Genomic DNA, 19493 nt, shown 5'->3' with positions numbered 1-19493 from the left:
GGGCCGCGGGGCCGGGCCCCCGCCAGGAGGCGGCTTTGCAGCACGGTCCTGCCCCTCCCACCCGGCCCTCGGCCAGCACCCGGGGCGGGGAGCGCTGGCGGCGGTGGGAAGCCGGGAAGCGGTGGGGTCTCCGGTAACGCGGCCGCGGGGCCGGGAGTCCCGCAGCCGCCTGTGTTCCTGCGGGCGGGCAGGGGGATGAGCCTTGCTTGGAGGCACTCGAGCTTTGCTCTTCGTGCCTCTGTTCCTCCCGCCGCAATCTCTGTCCTCTTTCCGGAGGGGGAAAAAGTCACGGCGGGGCTTTCCTCTGAATTCGTTTTGCCGTTCCCCGTGCGAGGGGCTGCTCCTGCACAACGTCCCCCTGCGCTGCACCACGGCCCGCCGAGAAACGGAGCAGCCGGTGGGAAATGGTACAACTGGAGACAGAACAGCGCTGCCCCAGACCCCGAAGGATCGTCCTGTGCCTCCTCCCCGTGCTGTTCCCATGAGAGAGGCTGTTTCCACACATCCAGCTGCAAAAGAGCCTGGAAAACGGCAACCGTGCAGTGGCATCCGCAAAGCCACGAACCCAAAGCTGACTGGCTCTGGTAACTGTTGGATCCGTATGTCAGGTGTTCCCTTGAATCACAGAATCACAGACTCACAGCATGGCAGGGGCTGGCAGGGCCCTCTTTGGGTCACCCAGCCCAGCCCCCTGCCCAAGCAGGGTCACCCAGAGCAGGCTGCACAGCACCGCGGCCAGGCGGGGCTGGAATATCTCCAGAGAAGGAGACTCCACAGCCTCCCTGGGCAGCCTGGGCCAGGGCTCCGGCACCCTCAGAGGGAAGAAGTTCTTCCTCGGGTTCAGCTGGAGCTTCCTCTGCCTCAGTTTGTGCCCGTTGCCCCTTGTCCTGTCGCTGGGCACCACTGGAAAGAGTCTGGCCCCATCCTCCTGACCCCCACCCTGCAGATATTTAGAGGCATTTCTAAGGTCCCCTCTCAGCCTTCTCTTCTCCAGGCTGAACAAGCCCAGCTCCCTCAGCCTCTCCTCGTAGCAGAGATGCTCCAGTCCCCTCCTCATCCTCGCAGCCCTCCGCTGGACTCTCTCCAGTAGCTCCTCATCTTTCTTGAAGTGGGGAGCCCAGAACTGGACACAGCACTGCAGATGAGGCCTCACCAGGGCAGTGTAGAGGGGAAGGGGAACCTCCATTGACCTGCTGGCCACACTCCTCTTGATGCACCCCAGGATCCCATAACGTCTGAGCAATAAAACGATTCTGATCGAGCACAGATCGGGGTCCGTGCGATCATTTGCCACAGGCAGACGCTCAGCGGGAGCCAAGCGAGGGGAGCGGGAACACTGTGGGCATCTCCCGCGACTGCTGCTCCCCGCGGCTGCTCGCCCAGCCCGGCCGTCGCGGCTCTGCCTCCAACCCCCGGGCTGGTGCTGGTCCTGCACCCACCGCTGCTTTCAGCCAGCCGGGGACTGAATTCCGGGCCAAACCAGCAGTGTCACATCCCCATCTGCGGCAGGCAGAAGGGACCCAGGGAACAGCACCGAACAGAGCCCCGTTTTGAGCTCACATCGCGCTGGAGGGCTAACGAGGGGCGACAGGGCAGTGGGACTGGTTTGCTGCGAGGCTGGGGATCTTGCATTGCTTTGTGCCTTTTGAGGTGAATCCGGATTCTTCAGGAATCGGTGCCGCTGCGGCACCGCACCGGTGAAACCGCCACCGAGCCAAAGCACGGGGCCGGGGATGGTGCCCCCAGCGCAGCTACAGCAGCCGGGACGGGCACGGCCTGCGGACGCCTCGGGAGGGAAAGGAGCCAGAGGCCGGGTTTCTCTCACCTCCGGTTTTCCAGAGCTGCCGCTCTGCCTGCTGCCGGGCCAGCTCCTCGCCTGGCCACGCTGCCCGTCTGCTGGGCACCGCGGCCGAGCACCCTGCCGTCCCAGGACCACGAGCGGTGCTTTTACCTCTTCGGTAAAACGCTCAGTATTGCTTTGTTACAAAATGTGATGAGAACGAGTGGTCTCTTGCGACTCAGCCTCTGCTCCGCAGCCCTGGAGCTGCACTGGCTCCTGGAGAGGCGGAAAATACAAACGCACTGAACAGTTCGAGCTTCACGCGACACAACCCAAATGTCACTGGAGGAATTGCCCTCTGCTCACTGCCAGCCATGATTTTGGGCCTGAAATCCTTGCTCGTAGCTTTGTGAAGACGCCAGAGCTGCGACGCCCGCCCGCCGGGCCGGTAAGGCTCACCAGCCGCGGTGCGGGGCCGAGGGAAATCACCGCCAGCCTTTTTGCGACCACACAGAGAATGAGAGATCCCGCCCAAATGAGCAGCGGTGCCTTTCTGTCCCGTGTCCTGTCCCATAAAGATCGGGCAGGGAGCGCAGAGGTGAGCGGCTGCAGGGCGTTTGACTCCCTCGGGCTCCGGGAAAGGGCACCTGCACCCTGCAAAACCAAACCCAGAGAGACCTGCACCCACCCGGGCCTCCGCAGCCACATCCGCTCGCTCCTTACCGGAAGGTGAAGCACACACCTCATCCGACTTCGCCACGCGACCGCCAGCGCGGCAGCGTCGCCGCTCAGCGAGGCGCTGCCGGGCTCCCGCGGACCCTTCAGCGAACATTCAGCGCCAGCGACGTCGGGGCGGGGGGAGGCTGCAGCGTGCGGAGCCACTTCGAAGGGAGCCTGGGGAACCTGGGAACTCGGCGTTCGCCCACACCAGCGCTCTGCCTCCTCTGCCCTGTCCAAGCACACCCGGTGCCTCTTCTGCCCGGTGCTTTCCTGCTTCTCCCCGCAAATAAACGCAGCTACAAAATGCCGGGACAAGGTGTTTCTGCAAAGGCGGGGGGGGAGCAACAACTCTTGGTTTACTCTGTGCCTTTTTTTCCTGGACCTTCAAGAAACAATTTGGCTTTTCCTGTGCATCTGTTTATTCATCTGAAAAACTGAAGGAACACCTACTTTTCTAACGCGTGAGATCCTTCCATGCCTGCGCCCAGCATTTAATTGGCGCCTGTCAGTATTTTACAAGGCTTAGACGGAGGCGCTTGGCCGCTCGGTCGGTGGAACCCAACCCCTCTCAGCCGGGAGCACCGCGTCGGTGCCAAGGACTCTGCCCGGTACGGTGGGCTCTCGCCCCCGGCCCCTGGGCCCCTGCCCACCCTCCGGCGCGGCGGGTCGGCAGGGAGCCCCTGCGCACCGCCGCGCGCTCCGACTGCCCGTGGAGATCTTGCAGCCCAGCCGGGACGACGAGTTCCCCCCCATGGCGCGGGGGGCTCAGCCCGGTAACCTCCTTCCGCGGCAGGACGAGCCGCTGGGGCGGCTGCGAGCAGCCCCCCTCGGGGAGCGCACGGCTCGCGCTGCGCGAGGAGCAGCCCTAGGCAGGGAGAAGGCCGCTGGGCTGGGCGGCTGCTCAATGGATTCGTGCTGAGAAAAAGGCAAGTAACGTTTATCACTGAGTCAGGTGAATTCAACATTCACATATATTTGCTGAAAAAAATTATATACATCTGTAGCAAGGCTCTGCCAAGTCTGAAAGATAAGCATCATCTAGTCACTAAATTAAAAAAATAAAAATCTGACTTTTAAATCTTTTTCTTTTTATCCATGTTCAAGAGCACAGACAGTTTATTTCGCTAGCACATTTGGTGAAGAATGTATGTTTGTGTGAGCAGCCACGAAAACCGGTGGAGATCTGGCATTTGGTTTGGCTATGATGGCGAAGGAGAAGCAGCCACGGAACGCCTTACAGTCTAAATAATCCACAGCGGACAGCGGGGTGCAAAAGGGTCACAAAGCAGCAGCCAAAGAGAAGCCGAAACACCCAGAGACGGAGCATACATGTCTGATAAGGAAGAACAAGGTATAGAGCATGCTGGCTAATTAAATAAATTTTCATTTAAACCCTGTTCCTTACGCGCGTAACCCTGGAAAAAACCAGCCTGGGACGAGAACCGGACCCGGAAGCGACCTCTGCATCCACTCACAGTAAGGCTTTGCAGATATATGAAGTTTTATAGCATTTGTATTTTAAAGGATTTAGGGCAAGTACATGTTCTTCTACTGAATAAAAAGAAAGTTAGTACTTAAAAGGTTCAAAAATATATCAATCGTGATTTTTTTCTTTTTACATAAATAAATTATATTGATTTTGGATTTAACAGCTGAAAAAACCCTTTCTGCTTCCACTGGAGGCAAAACTGAACAAAATGTTAGTTAAATAGAGATAGCAGCATTTCTAAGAAATCTGTCGATAGTGATACAGTATCTGTGCTACAAGGAGGTTATTAAATAGAACACATTTAATTACCGGGGGGGAGTGTTGCATTATGATTGTTACATACTTTAAAAAAAAAAACCATCCAATCCAGCAAACTGGGAATAAATTCCGTGAGAATATAAACCAAATGCTTTTCAGACCATGGGTAACAGACTTCTTTGAGATGCTAATTTTAACACGTACATCATTTATAATCCCAATGTATAAAAGACAATGACAAAAAGCATCATAAATAAATAATGCAAACTGAAATAGTTATGTCAAAACATTTGGACCGTCTGATAAATTAGCAAAACGGAAACAGAAAATACGTAAAAAATACAGTAAGTTGTGACCCCCAAACGTGAAACCGACCACTCGCCCGCTCCCAGCTCCTCACCAGCCCGCTCCAGCTCCCGGCTGCACCTCCCGGGGTGGTTTCGAGTCTCGGACCACGAGCGCAAGCGGAGGGGGAACGGAGCACGGAGGGGAAGGAGAAAGACGAAGAGCTGCCTGCGGAGCAGCCTCCGTACCCGGCGCTGCGGGCGCTGCCGGCCCCAGAACCCGTCCGCCCGAAGCACGGACGCCGGGGTCGTGTGCCCGGGCAGTGGGACGCGGGAACACTGTTCAACAGCAGACGGAATGGAAAGAAGAAGCCATGGTCGTCTCTTCACAGTCTGACGCTAGGGAAGAAGAAACTCCAGCTCTGGAAGTCTCCAGGGGCCTTCTCGGACGACCCCCAGCAGGAAAGCTGGCCTACAGCCTTCTGCTTGCCACAAGGACCTCGCTTCAGGGGTAAGGGGGGGACGTAAAAACTCAGAGAGCCTCAGTGTTTGTGTAAGAGCATTAAAATCAGTGTGGCCTGTTCACAGCTGGGGAAAAAATCCTTTACAGCACTTGTGATGCCACAGGTGGGCACTAACGCCCTCGAGGAGAACTGCAGACCAGCGGAAGGATGAAGAAACTGGCAGCTCAAGGTACAGTCACCCAAAAAGAGCCATGCAAGGGGTGCCAAACCTTTCCAGCTCCCGCTGGAAAGTTCTTGTAACTATCGAGGGAAGGGCAACTAAACTCCACTCAACGTGAAAACCAAACTTTGGTTTCAAAAAACACAAACAAATGTCTACGTCGGGTTTTCACTGGCTGCAGTTTGTCTCCAGACCTTTGAGGTGGGGGTGGTCGAGAAATTGTATCACTACCAGTTATGCTTTTTCCTTGCAAAGAAATGAATATATGCATTCTCAATCATTAGTTATATACTTCTGTCTATACTACTATTCTAGTAACCATGATAAAATAGGGCAATACTTTAAATCAAAAATACAGATTAGCACTCACTATCGCTGTGCTTTTGACCCCCAGACACAGGCTGTTTGGCTCGGCGTCGCTGCGGACAGGAACACCCTTGTCTGGTGCAGACCGGGAGCTGCAGACTTCTCTTTTGCTGGGTTTTTTGGGGGTTTTTTTGCTGTTTTCTCGAAGGAGTGAGCGACCTGGTGGGGGGTGACCAAGTACTGGATTTGCTATCGTCAGCTGGGATGAACGACTGGAAAAACAGAAAGAGAACGCGGTGCCTCCCGTACTAGCTAGACAACACTGTTTCTCTAATAAAGTGGCAAGACCCTGCAACTACCAACATGTAGCATGTCACCAGAGTTTTTTCTGACAGGGAGTTAGGTAGATAATATTACTCATGGAAACACAGGTTGATGAAGGCGGAGCGGGGCGGGAGGGGAAGTAATAAAGAGTTTATGGGATAAGAAACTCACAAGCCACAATCTTTTTGTGTTTCGGTTTTTTTTTTTTTCAATGAAACAAAAGTTCTAATCGGTCTCGCGAGCCGCCTGGCGCTCCTCCTCCGCTGGTCCGTCCCGCTCGCTCTCTGCCGACAGCGGCGGCGTTTGCGCTGCACAGTTCTGGCTGTTGGCAGCTTCTTTCTCGGGCAGCGAGACAGTTTCTGGCTCCAGGTTTGCCGATTCCCCTTTCGCCTTCTTTCTCTTCCGCTTCTGGCTTTCCAGGTTGGCTGCCTCCGAGTGCCGGGTCTGCTGGATGCCGGGCAGCGCCATGCCGATGCCAGGGGAAAGGAACATGGAGGGATAGATCAGTCCAGGAGACATCCCCGGGATAAGGAACGGGTTAAAAGCTACAGGACTACTGGTAGTTATTGCGGATTCTGTCTGATTAGAAAACGAACTAGGACCAGGCTTGTCTTCCGAGAGAGTTTCTTTTTTCACGTCCTGGCTGCCCTGTTTATCCTCAGTAGCTTTCTCCGCGTTGGCTGTGCCGCCTTTCGTTGTGCTTGTCAGCGCAGTCGGAGCAGTCGCGGTACAAGTAGTTGTCATGGGGGGGTTGAGGAGTCCTCCGACGCCGAACATCTGCGGCACGGTAGCCATGCCCGGCAGCATCATGGGCAACATGCTCAGCGTGCTTTTCACGTCCTCGCCGGCGGGCACGGCCGCAAAGCCGGCAGGAAACCCCACCAGCCCGGTCAGAGGGATCCCCTGCATGTTTCTCATGTTCTGCAGTCCGACCAGGTCCATCCCAGCGATCAGTCCGTTCATGAACAATGGTCCCATGCCGGAAGAAGAATCTGCTACAACGCCGGGGCCTTTGAGGAGGTCGCTTCGGGGCCTCCTCCCCCTCCGGCGGGGCCCCGCGTCTCGCAGCACAGGCTCCGTTAGGACGCGGTTGAATTTGCTTTCCGGTAAGTAGCCCTGAAAACGAAACACACACAACAGGAACACGCGGCAGTTATTACCGCACCGAAGCAAGTCTGGCTCTTCCGTGCTCGCATCTGCGTCCCAGATGGTGTCAGCACAGAAATATTTGCCTACATGATATGGAATTTGAGAGGTACGCACAACTTTTCCCCAAGGGATGCTGCCAAACGCAAAGCCCTCTTACTCTGCCCTGGCATGAGCCCGCAGCGTCACCGTGCACGGCGGGAGCGGAGGAAGCGCGTTGTCACCCCGCATTGTCACCCGAGCCCTCAGCGCTGGCTGCTCACAGCACGCGAGGAACCGGGGCGGCCGCGGGCCGGGTGCCAGCTCAGCTCCGTTCCCGGCCTCAGTCGGGGCTGCAGCCAACAGCTGAAAAACCGCATCTCTGAGCTGCGCAGGGCCAAATTTCCAGCGCTCTGCAGGACAGCAAAGCGGCGCGGGACGGCGCGCGGAGAGCGGGTGTGCTGGCTGCGGAGCTGCCGGCTGCGGCGTCGCCGAGACGCCAGGACGGTTCTTCCGAGCGTGCAGGCACGGGACCAAAACCCAGCGGCCACAGCGGGGGGGACCGGCTGCGGGGTGATGCACAGCGCAGCCTGAAGCTCCATTTTCCAGCACCCTCGTCACAGATAATTAAATATTTCCCTTTGTGGCTCCCTTGAGCTTCAGAACTGCCACGCTCTGAACCGTTTCCAGTAACAGATTTAGGTAGGAAAGGTATTTCCCACCGACAGCCGCAGCGCAGGGACTCGGATCGACGGCCCTGGCAGTCCGCCCAGCGCAGCCAAGGCCCAGGGCGGGAGGAACTGCTGCTCTGCTCCCACGGGAGCGGGGACAAACCCGCGTGGCCCCGGCTGGCCCGGAGCAGCCGGCGTCCCTCGGCAGGCACGCGCCGGGGCGGACGCGCGCTCGCCAAAGCGGAGCGCAGGCGATGGAGAGCTGCCGGCTCGCACGGGTGCTGCCGGGGCGCTGGGGCCGGCCCGGACGTGGAGCTGGGGAGCGGCACAGACCGTGCCAAATCTCCAGCGCTAATTAAAAGCAAATTTGAGAGCAGGACAAACCTCTCAGCCAATTGATTCCCCCTCCAGCCCCTCGCACGGACACAGGGAGTGGGCGAGATGGGCGGTGGGGAGAGGCCAGCCCGCAGGGTGGGGAAGGGCGACCCAGCAGCGCCGGCAGCTCGGCCGCACACCGGGCCAGGGACCGGCGTGCCGAACAGGGCGGGCGGCCGCGGCGAGGCGAGGCTCTGTCCTGCCACTCTCCCCGCCAGCGCCCGAGCTGCAGGGCCTTTGGCGGCACCGGGAGCCGATGAAACGCCTCAGCTGAGGGTGTTTATGAAATTTTGGCCCGCGAGAATGTGTTTTGTCCACTCGCTGCCGTCCCGCGCCCAGGGTGGGCGGCTGCTCCTGGGGCGTTCCCTCGGCCCCGCTGTCCCCGAGCACCCCGAGGCTGCCCGGCCAGCCACCCCGAGCTGCTGACCCCGCTCCCAGGGCGCCAGCCCCCCCATCTCCGTCCCCCGGCCGCGCCACGGAGCCGTGGCACGCGCCAGCCGTCCCGGTGCTGCCGGCCCTGCGGGGACCCCCTCCCGCGCGCGCAGCCGAGCCCCTGCCTCGCAGCTCCCGCATCCTCACTGGAGAAAGGTTGTGGGGATGGGGAGGGGAGAGAAAAGATGACATGATACAGATTTCTCCAAAAGCTCTAACTTACTGAAAGCTTAACAATGTCAGCCCAGTCAGCTGCAACAGCATACTCCAAGTTTGCATCAAGCCACCTTGGCAATTCCTTCAATGCTGGTGCCGTGGCTCCCCCTAACTATAAAACACAGCAGAAGGATGACCTCTATTGCAGAAAGAGTTATGTAAAGTAATACAAGAAATATGATTACACGTCCCCTAGCACCTTGCTTTGGGCTGCAGTTTGCCTGGGGCAGAGACTCATCCCTTGCTACGCGGCTTTGCAGGACTCGGGGTGCGCCTGCTGCCTCCAGACACGCCGTGCGGGGAGGAAAGGCAGGTTCAGCCTCTGGCCTGCCCCATCGCCCCCCCGAACCAGCAATGGGGACAGGGCTCCTCTACAAGCCATGCTCGGACCCGGTCAAACCTACCAAGGCACCCAGGTCTCCAGCGGCCATCGTGGGCGTAACGGAGGGAAACGCAGATGCGGCTGGAACAGCCTCTGTCTGCCTCTCTCGTTAGTTTTGGTTTTAGATGTGATTAATGTCACACCACCTTCTGACCCAGTGCAGGCCGGGGCGTGTTTAAGAACTGAATTTGGGTGGAAAGTCTCCCTGAACATCCCTCCTCTTTCAGAGAGGGGAACATCAGTGCACTGGAGATTTCACTGCCGACAAGTAAACCCAGGCTCCTTGCTCGGGAAGCAAGAAAAAGCCCTTCAAGCCCTCTGCTTCCCGCAGGCCCAGCACTTGGATGGGTGTTGGTATGCTCAGCCTGCACCTCGTAAGGAGGAACAAACCAAAGGTATCTGCATGGCAGTACTACAGTTTGTGGCATATTGCAGCAAATTCAAGGGGAACAATCAAATCCGGAATGGGAAGCACCAGCCAGGGCTGTGCTTTAAAGCCCAAGGCTGAATCCCTTTGCCATGCGGGGTCTGTGTGCCCTGGCAAGGGCAAACATTCGGACTTCCCTTACTCCACACAGGAAGTCACTTATTCTGAAGGTCTGTGTCCCCTCAGGTACACACGTCTCACAGGACGGCGTAGAGCAGTGACGTGTTCCAGACTTCCGTCCCATCCATAGGCTTCTCCGGATTAAATCTCCCCCCCGGCGAGCTCGGGGTCTGCCACGCATGGCAAGGGACCAGGGCAGAGCACAGCACAGGCCTTCGCTTACCCGCCGTCCGGTACCCTTATGTACCACAGGCACCCGCTCCTCTCCCGTGAGTGAGTTAATGTCCAGCTTGCTGGGGTCCTTGCAGCGCTGCCTCCTCTGCTTGGGCTTGTCTGAAAAATTCTGGAGCGCAAACAAGACAACGTTAATGAGACTAGATGGCTTAACGAGCGTGCAGGAGAGCGGCACAGATGAGCTCCCGAGGGACACAGGGTCCCTGCAGACTTGGGAGCGGCATGAGCTGGTCTCTGCCACGGGGCCAGCTCTCAAATGAGCACAACTGATTTTTGTAGGTATAAGGTAGTCGACTGCTCCAGCCCTTCCTAATTCCCCTCCAGTCCCAGAACCACAACCCGCTGCCAATTCGCACCCGTGCATCTGCAGACGGGCGCTAACAGGTCTGTGTGTGCCCTCGTGCCAGTCCGACGCAGCTCCCCGCCTCCCGCCAGCGCTTTGCTTCCTTCCTCTCTCCGCTGTCCCCACCGCAGAGCTGCGGCACCGTGTCCCTTCGGGGTCGGAGCCCTTCAGCCTACAGACCCCCAGCTGGGCTGTGCCCCCCTGCGCGCGGTGGGTCCCGGAGCCAACGTGCCTGCAGGGATGCGGCGTTAGCACGAACTGCTGCAGGCTCTGCTTCCCCAGAGGCAAAGACAAGGCCCCCAGCTCGGTCTGTCCCTCAGCAACCTCAGCTGCTGCACACCCCAAAGCAGCTCGCAGTCCATCCCACCTGGAGAGGGGACACCCGCCCTGACTGGGAGACCCTGCAGGGCTGGCCCGGGGCACTGGGGGCTTGCTGGGAGCGAGAGGTTCACCAGCGGCACGGCCAGACTGGGCGAGCTCCAGCAAGCCCCCACGGAAGGCAAGGGTGATGGAAAGGAGCGGGAAGGCACCTCCGCGCCTGCTCCACCACCTGACCGCTTCTCGCAGCGCTCCTGGGAGTCTGGCCCTGGGCACAGAGCTGCGCGTTTCTCGGCGCTCTGGAAAGCAAGGGCCACCCTGCCCCAGCAAGCCCTGGGCTCCTCATCTCTCACCTCTAACGAGCTCCAAAACACTAACGGCGTGGCTGTACTCCAGGCTCCAGGGAATCCCTGCCTCAGGCACACACGCTCCGGGACCAGGATGCAGACCTTTATGTGTTACCACCACATCTCCTCCAGGAGTTTTCCAGCCTGCGCTCTGCCTGCCCTGACTTAGCCTGCCTAATAGGCTAAACTTGCTGAACCTGGAGCAAAGCAACCTGCGAAACCAAGAGGTGGGTGCTCATGAGACAGCAAGAAGCATCAGACAGACTTGGCACCCCACTCTCTGCACCTCTGCTTTCTGACGGCGCCTGTGGCCACGCAACCGCAGCCTCTGGAGCCCGCAGCTCAGCCGCTTCAGCCCAGTGTTTAAAGCGGGGAGGCTTCCTCTGGACTGGGAACCTTATTTAATACAACAGCACTGCCTGAAATGTCCTTGGGTGAAGGGGAGCGACACAGAGAGACTTTGAGCATCCCAGATCCCCCTTTCCATTTCTCTTCCCATCCCTCGGTCTTCTGGAAGACATTGGGCTAACCGTGGACCGGGCAGACGGATGCGCTGGAGCTGGAGAATGGACCCTGGGGCAGGAGCACGCAGCCCAGCAAGCGCCTTTCACTGCCATACAGGATGGTGAGGGGACTGGAGCATCTCTCCTACGAGGAGAAGCTGAGGGAGCTGGGCTTGTTCAGCCTGGAGAAGAGAAGGCTGAGAGGGGACCTTAGAAATGCCTCTAAATATCTGCAGGGTGGGGGTCAGGAGGATGGGGCCAGACTCTTTCCAGCGGTGCCCAGTGACAGGACAAGGGGCAACGGGCACAAACTGAAGCTGGGAAGTTCCAGCTGAACCCGAGGAAGAACTTCTTCCCTCTGAGGGTGACGGAGCCCTGGCCCAGGCTGCCCAGGGAGGCTGTGGAGTCTCCTTCTCTGGAGATATTCCAGCCCCGCCTGGACACGGTGCTGTGCAGCCTGCTCTGGGTGACCCTGCTTGGGCAGGGGGCTGGACTGGGTGACCCACAGAGGGCCCTGCCAACCCCTACTATTCTGTGATTCTGTGATTCTGTGAACTGTGCCCACCTCCCAAACGTGTGAAGAACCTCCACAGCAGCCCTCAAACACCACCAGCCATGGAACAGGGAAAAAGGCTGCATCACGACACGCATCGTGGAAGCCCTGAACTCAAAAGCAACCGCAGAAAACCTAACACACAGGGCAACACACAAGGTGGAGACACACAGACACGTGCCACCGAAGGCCACCCTTACTGTGCCAAAGCCGGGAACGTCGAGCGTGTAGTCGGACTGCTGACGGAGCCAGTCGAGGAGACTCTTGTTGGGGACAGCCTTCTCTGCTTGGCCGCCTGCAGCTGGGACTGGCTGTGGAGTTGAGGTAGCAGCAACCGGCCCGTCGGGGAGGGGACTGTTGTGGGGGGGCTGCGGCTGGTCTTCCTGAACATCCTGACGCGGGGAGGAGCAGGGAGAGCCTGTCATCAGCACATGGCGACGCATGCGCACCAAGAGAAGCAGAGCTCCCACAGCAGGTCGCCTTCCCCACTACACAGATTAAATCCACACGTTCCTTAAACCACCACCCAGCACCGCATCGCACGTCCACTCAGTCCTCAGCACTGGTGGCACGGAGTGCAGAGAGAGCTGGGAGACGCTTCTGAGCTCACCTGGAAACACCCTAATCACCAGGAGGACCAACTTCCCCCCAGATCACTTCTAAAAGTGGTCTAGAGGGACTGGTCTCGCTCCCAGAGCCCTGTTCTTCTCTGAGTGGATCCCAGGGTAGGAGAAAGGGTGGAGCAGGCTCTCAGCCACAGCACCAAAGCCGTTGAGGACCTTTCCTCATGTTCTCTAACCCCAGACACCCTCTGACATGGGACACCTGCTTTTGAGAACGCTTAGCAGGACTCCAACACTCCAGGCAGCATGCTGCAGGCCAGAGGGAAAACGTCCCTTCCTTCCTGGAGCAGTGTCCGCTCCTGCCTGCCCCAGCACAAACCAAGCTGTCCTGGAGGAGGTCACGCATGGTCCTGGGCAGCAGAACTTCTTGGGGAGAGCCAGACCAGGAGACCAGTCATGCTGACTTTATCGGGGCCATGCAAAAGCGGGGAGCATCAACCCACCTGCATCCTGGTTGGAAGAGGCCTCTCCTTCAAGAAGATGAGGTCCATCCCTTCCACATTTTTTCTCCTGCCCCGTCTCCTCCTCATGGCAGCATCGTCTCTTCGGAAGCTGCCGTTTACAATCTGTCCCGTGACAGGATGGATTAACCCTGCCTGGAGGATGCCAGACAAGTCCATGCCCAGAGAGCCCTGAAGGGTGTTCACGGTCCCCAGTTTGGGCATGTTTGTGTTCAGGGAGAAGGGAGAGGCGTTCCCGGGGGACCCATCAGAGGCTCTGGACAAGTCCACCGCCGCGTCGCGCCAGCCGTTCAGCACAATGGGTGCATGAACATGGGTTGCTGCGAGCTGCTCCAAGCTCCTCTGTTTGGCATCTCTCTCCATCTCGAACTCATAGGGCCTCCTGTGCTTCCGCTCGTCCTTTGCAAAGGCCGGGCTCAGGAAACCTTCCTGTGGGTATCAAAGTCGCGGAGAGGGTTACGGCTGCTCGCGCTGCCCAGGGACCACAGCACTTCACGCCAACGCCGAGCTAACGGCCAGGCTCCTCTGCCCCTCCACAGGAGCCCTGAAGGCTGCCCTTTCTCTGGGCACATCACCCCTCTCTTTCCCTGTCTGGGGATGGCGCAGGAGCACCCTCACACACACTGCGGTCTCCCAAGGTACTATAACCCTGGGCAGCGGGGCTGGGGTCCCAGGCCAGCGGCTTCTGTCTCTGCACCGTGTCCAACAGCACGAGGAGATGAGAGGGAGCCGGTGACTGACGGGGCAGTGCCCTCTCCTGCACCCTTTCCTTCCGGAGGCCAGAGCAGGGTCCGCTTTTGCCCCTGGCCAGGCCGGGTGCCCCAGTGCTGACTCTGGAAGCACCTCCACAGCCCCAGAAGCTGCGGAGCTGCTGCAGAGCAGCCGCTGTCCCAGGAGGCGAGCAGAGAGCACGGGGAGCTCACCGGGAGCCCTCACCGGAGGGGACCAAGTGGCTTAAGCCACGTGTTCTACACCGCAAGTGGCACCAAGAGGCAGTGCAAACCCGGGCCCCGCTCGGGAAACTCCTGAGCACTTCTGGGCAACGCTTCACCCCAGAGTCCCACGCCTGCTGCTGCTCGAGGGCCCCCCTCACCTTTTGTACCTGCGAGATTAACACCCCGTTGCTGAAGCTGGGGTTGGGGGCTTCGGACTCGGCAAAGCTGCTCCTGCTGCCGGCACTGCTGGCTACCGCTGGCGCCGTCAGCAGGCTGTGCGTCTCCAGCTGCTGGCTGGAGGAAGGCCACTTGCCCTTCAGGACGGCGTGGCAGATGTTGTCGATGCGGTTGATGATCACACGGTCCTGCGAACAGCATTGGACAGGGGCAGGCTGGGACCGGAACGACTGACCTGTGCACTTCGCCGCAGGATTAGAGACAAACCCAGCCCCCGCGACCCCAGCTCAGCGGGGATCTGCTCTGGGGCAGGTGTGACCACGGCGCGGGTGCCTGGGAACAGCACCCCGGCTAAAGCACCCGCGTGAGCCGCGTGCGGAGGACCAGGAGGCAGAGCCAGGGCTGTGTGGGCCACTGCTGGTCAGGACTACGCAGTAACGCTTGCGATGCGGTCAGTGCTAATTCTCAACTCACCTTAGGCCACTCCGAGAAGGAGTAAAGCGTCTTCTCCTGCAGCAGCTGGGCTATGGTCGGTGCCCGGGCATCCTGAAGGTCATCGATGTCCCCAGGCAGGACAGAAGCAGAACTCTTGCTCTCCTCCTCCAAGTACTTCTCTGGACCATCTGAGAAAGGGACAGAGAGCAGAGCCCATCACCGCCCTGCCTCTCTCGAGGCCGGAGCAACTCCTCCCACCCTCCCTGCCCAGCACCCAGCTGGCTCCAGAAGGGTCCCATCCCCCAACCAGCCACCAAGAAGCGCAGCAGCCTGGGCCACGGCAGGCAGCCCACGCTGCTCAGGAAGGGCCAGCGCTCCCCTGGGCTGCGGCTGGGGGGCTTGTAGAGCAGCGGCCCCCATCCCTGACCATCTCCAGACCCCAGGCGGGCGAGGAGGAAGGCTCCAGAAGGAGCTGCTCGCCAGGCAGGGACCCGTGCCAGGAAGGGAAGGGCGTCCTGCGTTCCCCGGCATGCTCATGGCAGAAGCGCGGCTGGGGCTCGGAGTGGGGGGTTCTGGCCAGCCCTGCTGCCAAACACAGCCACCGACCCTTTGCTCCCCCATCACAGCAGCTAGGGAGGCTGCTCGGGGGGCTGGGCAGCCCCCAGGCCCTGCAGGGAGGACAGCAGGTCCCTCCCAGCCCAGCCGCAGGAGGCAGCTCTCAGGACCGTACCTTGGCTCTGGCTGCTGCTGGCTTTCTCCCCCTCATCTCTGTGCTCACGCTCTTCTTGCTTCACCCCCTGGGGCTCGGGGTGCGGGGCCTCTCTGCAGCCCGCCTGCCGCTCAGCCCCTCGGCCCCAGGCCTGCGCCCCGGCGCAGGGGGGCTCTGCCCTGGGGGTCCCCAGCAGAGGTGCAGGCAGGCTGAACGCCGGGCTGGCAGCCTGGCCCGGCGAGTGCCGCAGGGTGCTCTCCTCATCCAGGCCACGGTCCTCCCTGCTCCCCGGCCCGGGGTCCCCCAGCCCCTCGGGTGTCCCCAGCCCCAGGGACTCTCTCTCACCATTCATGTCTTCTGGGCAAGTGCCCTCAGGTGTGGGGACACCAGAGCTCTGCTCCTCACCCCCCATGTCATTAGCCTCAGGGTCACAACCAGCCCTGGTCCTGAGACCACCCAAGCCTTCCACAACATCTGCTGCTGCCTCAGAATTATCATCGTCTTCTTCTTCCTCCTCATCTTCCTCGCTGTGGCTCTGACTTGGCCCTGACTTGGCCTCCATTCCTTTCTTCTGCAGCAGACTGATGAACCTCTGCTCAGGAGGAACCTTTATTTCATAGTTATGAAGACCAGGACTGTAGAGCCCCATGTTTATGACCCCTTCCACGGCACCGCGCTCAGGCAGCACCGGTGCGGGGCCGGTGAGGTCTCCCTTCGGCTGCAAGGCTTCGCAGAGCCCTGCTGGGACGCTCCGTGAAGGGTCGCTTTCGGGGGGAGAAGGCGAAGGCTCAGCTTCCTTGCTCTGACTGTCCATTTGGTCACAGCCCACCGCCAAACCCTCTAGGAAGGGGGTCTCTCTCACGGCATCCGCATCGCAGCTGGACGGGTCCTCGTCCCCCTCCAGCTTGCCCTCAGAGAGTTTAGCAACGCCGCTTCCAGCGTCTGTGCAACTTGGGCTGTCTCGGGCAAGGGAGCTTTGCTCGCTGTTGCAGGCCTTCCCGTCGTACATCATGCACACCAGCGAGTCCGGCAGCGAGCTCTCGTCGTAGTTACTGGAAATGATGTCCCGGACTTTAGACATGAACGTCTCACAGTTCGCATCCGGCGGGCTGCCCCCAGCCTGGGACATGGCGCTGTCTACGCTTTCGAGCTTCATCTGACTCTCGGCTTCATTCTCCAGGGACTCGCAAGTCCGGCCCACCTGGCTGTACAGAGGGGAACTGTAGAGTTTGGAGTTAGTCTGGTAAAGGCAGCACAGGGTCTGTGGGCCCGGGAGCCCCGTTCTTTTATGCTGGGCATAGTTCCTGTACGCATCTAAAAAAGACAGCTGGGGGTCATTCATGATGTAGTAGTCAGTGCGGTTCAGGCCGTGCTTGGCGGTGCCGATCAGCAGGTCCCGATCGTGTTTGCCACACTCCCACCACACCGGCAGGTACAGGCTCGGCCGGCACAGCTTGAGCCGCTCGTGGAGCTGCGGACACTTGAGCACCTGCTCGCGCACCTTTCGCAGAAGCTCGATACGGTAGAGGGTTCTGGCAGCACGTTCCTCCGTGATGGGCTCCACGTAGATGTCAGGGTCTGGGGGACCTACAGCAGGGACAGAGAAGCCAAGGCCCCGTTACATGGATTGGTGACAGTTACTCAGAGGCAGAGACGAGCAAGGCGAGTTTCAGCTCTCGCTCAGACTGCAGCTGAGGTGGGGGGAGTGCTTGCAGCCACCGTTGAGGCTTCTTTTCCCGGTCTCACCACCTTCCATTCACTTGCCACCAAACGGACACACAGGAGTAAACTCCCTCGACCTTCTCAGCTGGACCGAGCGCGGCACTCGGCTACAGAGGATTCCAGAGTCTCAGCTGAGCTCTGCTCCACCAGCACCAGCAGTGCTGGAGCTGCCTGGACCTGCCGGTGGAGCTGCTCCCGGGGGTCGGAGCCTCCGGTGGCCCTTCGGCAGCTTCCCAGGGAAGGGAGTCCCTCAACTCGTGCAGCTCTTTTGATGAGGAACACCTACCTAAGGCATTAACACACACATCCAAGGAACCGCACCTGAGACCAGACCTCCTGACAGGTCTGATGACAAATCCTTTCTGCTGCTGTTAGAAGCCAATTGCTTTGTGCTTAAATAGCCCCCAGGCAGCTTTTCATCTGCCATGTCCTGCACGGGGCCAATGCACTGGGGCTCTGCAGGGCACTCTGAGAAAACGGGTGCCCTGTGTGTTGGCCAGGCTTCCCAAGCCTCCCGCGGTGGGTTCAGACTCCCTTCATCCGTAGCAGAGCTCTCCAGTCAGCTACGCCACAGCACGGGCACTGCGTGGACTCTGCCCAGCGCCAGCAGAGAGATGCTCGGAAAGACAGCAGCGACACGGATCGCCCAGACAGCCCCGAGCTCCAGCGCGGAGGAGATGTGATCTGCTGCTTCCCCGCTTCTCCTCCCTCGCATCTAGAGGTGGCTGTCTCGGATAAAACTGGTTGGGATCTCATGGGAGAGCTCCGTGAGACCTGTGGGAGCAGGGGCTGGAGCCCAGAGGCTGTCCTACCTTCCCATCGCGCCGGGGAGGTGCCACGTGGTGGGGACAAGGCAGCCAGAAACGCACACGGCTTCTGCAAGCCCACAGCCTGCCTGGCATCTTGCTGCCTCCAGCTGTCCCTGAAACTCCTCTCTTGCTCTCCTGCTCCACAACAGCAGTGGGGACATTTCTGACCTATGGCTACATGGACCTACCGTTACCCCTCCCGTAGGCCATGCAGTTTCCACTCACCATCCTCTTTCCACAGTGGGAGACCACAGACGTTCTTGCACATGGCCACGAAGCTGTAGAAATACTTCTCCAGGCTCTCATCTGTCTTCTTCTCCAGTCGAGAGATGGCTCGGAACTGGGCCCAGTCAAAGATCTTTTTCTCCTGGTCGTAGATAACCCCAAACGAGGAGACAGTGCGGTAGAAATCTGCCTGCTCCCTCCTGGTCCACCTGTAGGGCAGGGAGGAGACAGGAACACCACTGAGACCCATGCTGGTCCCAGCACGGGCAAGGCACCAGGCAGGGAGGCTCAGAAGGGGACTACCTAGTTACTGCCCACCAGTCTGGCGGTGAGAGTCTGGGGGGAGCTGTCAGGAGGGGCACACCAGGACATTGCCACAACCGGAGGTCCCCTGCCTTGCGGCGCGTGGTGAGGAGCAGCGAAGGCCATGTGCCCTCTGGCTCTCGGCTCACTGCTGAAAAACACTCTCAGCTGTTTGAAAAAACACTCAGTGCAGCTCCCGGCTGTGCTGCTGACGGGGCGCGGGCTCCAGCAGCTCCCATGGAGGCACAAAGCTCCCTCCCCTGCTCGCCTCCCGCTTGCCTCGCCACCTCCATGGAAGAAACTCTCTGTACCAGGACTTAGGAAGGAAGGTCCTGGAGGCACAGCTCTCACCCAGCCTGCTCCAGAGGGAAACCGGGACTGCGGTTCATTGCCGTAAGGCTCCCAGTAACAAACACCACCCACGGTGCTGACTCCTGTGGGTGCCAGGGTGGGTGTCAGCCCCTCCGTACCGAAGGAAAGCAGCCGTGGCGATGGGGGGTTCAGTGACAGCACTGCTACAGCACAACCTGCACTCTGGCTTGGACCCTCTGAGCTTTCACCTCGTCGGGATCGCTCAAAGGAATGACCCAGGACGGAGATGGTGGAGAGCACCCTGGGCAAATCCAGCCCCGGGCAAACAGAGCGCGGACAAACAGGCCACAGAGAACAGACCAGGGCGCAAACTGCAGGGCAAGTGCGGGGGCAGGCGACGGCAGAGGAAGGTGAGTGCAGCCGGACGGAGAAAGTTTAAAGTCAAATCTCAGCTCCTCTGAACTGCAGCTGTGAGCCAGCACCAGCAAGCAGCTGGGACACGTCAAGGGAGAGCATACAGGGTGACAGCACCCACAGCGCTCCCCAAGTGACCAAAATACACCTAGACCAGCACTACCACCCCTGCTCCCAGGGGCTGTCAGCCCTCTGCAGTGATACTTCACTCCAGAAAGGAGAATAACAAGAAGAAAGTTAATTAAAAGATCAATGAACCAAACCAAGGAGTATCCAACAGGGAGTTTGCTGGAAGGCCTCAAACTAAAGGCTGGTGAGAAACTGCCTAGGACACTCCTATAAGGAGACCCACAATAAAAAAGCCCACAGAATTAAAGAGCAGGGAACACCAGGCTGCTGTGGTGTCCACAGCACAACCACTGACACCCCCAGTCAGAGAGGGGACAGCACAACTGGAAGAGGTCCACAGGAACGGGG

At 59.5% G+C, this 19493-nt stretch overlaps 1 protein-coding gene across 6 annotated transcripts in view; it reads right to left on the bottom strand.

The window, feature by feature from the left end:
• Positions 1 to 3503: 3503 nt before the first annotated feature.
• The window catches only part of CHD6 (chromodomain helicase DNA binding protein 6), a 95541-nt gene continuing 79551 nt past the window's right edge, over positions 3504 to 19493 (bottom strand). For 3 of the 6 annotated variants that reach the window (XM_075438910.1, XM_075438911.1, XM_075438914.1), the window contains exons 29-37: positions 17988 to 18196; positions 15253 to 16818; positions 14562 to 14710; positions 14069 to 14275; positions 12958 to 13404; positions 12092 to 12283; positions 9817 to 9936; positions 8672 to 8776; positions 3504 to 6961 (exon numbers count right to left, since the gene is read on the bottom strand). In XM_075438910.1, the coding sequence (XP_075295025.1) occupies positions 6071 to 6961; positions 8672 to 8776; positions 9817 to 9936; positions 12092 to 12283; positions 12958 to 13404; positions 14069 to 14275; positions 14562 to 14710; positions 15253 to 16818; positions 17988 to 18196 (3886 nt within the window). In that variant the 3' untranslated portion in view covers positions 3504 to 6070. The remainder of the gene's footprint in view (positions 6962 to 8671; positions 8777 to 9816; positions 9937 to 12091; positions 12284 to 12957; positions 13405 to 14068; positions 14276 to 14561; positions 14711 to 15252; positions 16819 to 17987; positions 18197 to 19493) is intronic. The other 3 variants (XM_075438915.1, XM_075438916.1, XM_075438913.1) reach the window with 2 other exon arrangements.

The sequence above is a fragment of the Opisthocomus hoazin genome, chromosome 18 (genome assembly GCF_030867145.1).
Source record: "Opisthocomus hoazin isolate bOpiHoa1 chromosome 18, bOpiHoa1.hap1, whole genome shotgun sequence".
NCBI classification, from domain to species: Eukaryota; Metazoa; Chordata; class Aves; order Opisthocomiformes; family Opisthocomidae; genus Opisthocomus; species Opisthocomus hoazin.
This window is presented reverse-complemented; position numbering and strand designations above follow the sequence as displayed.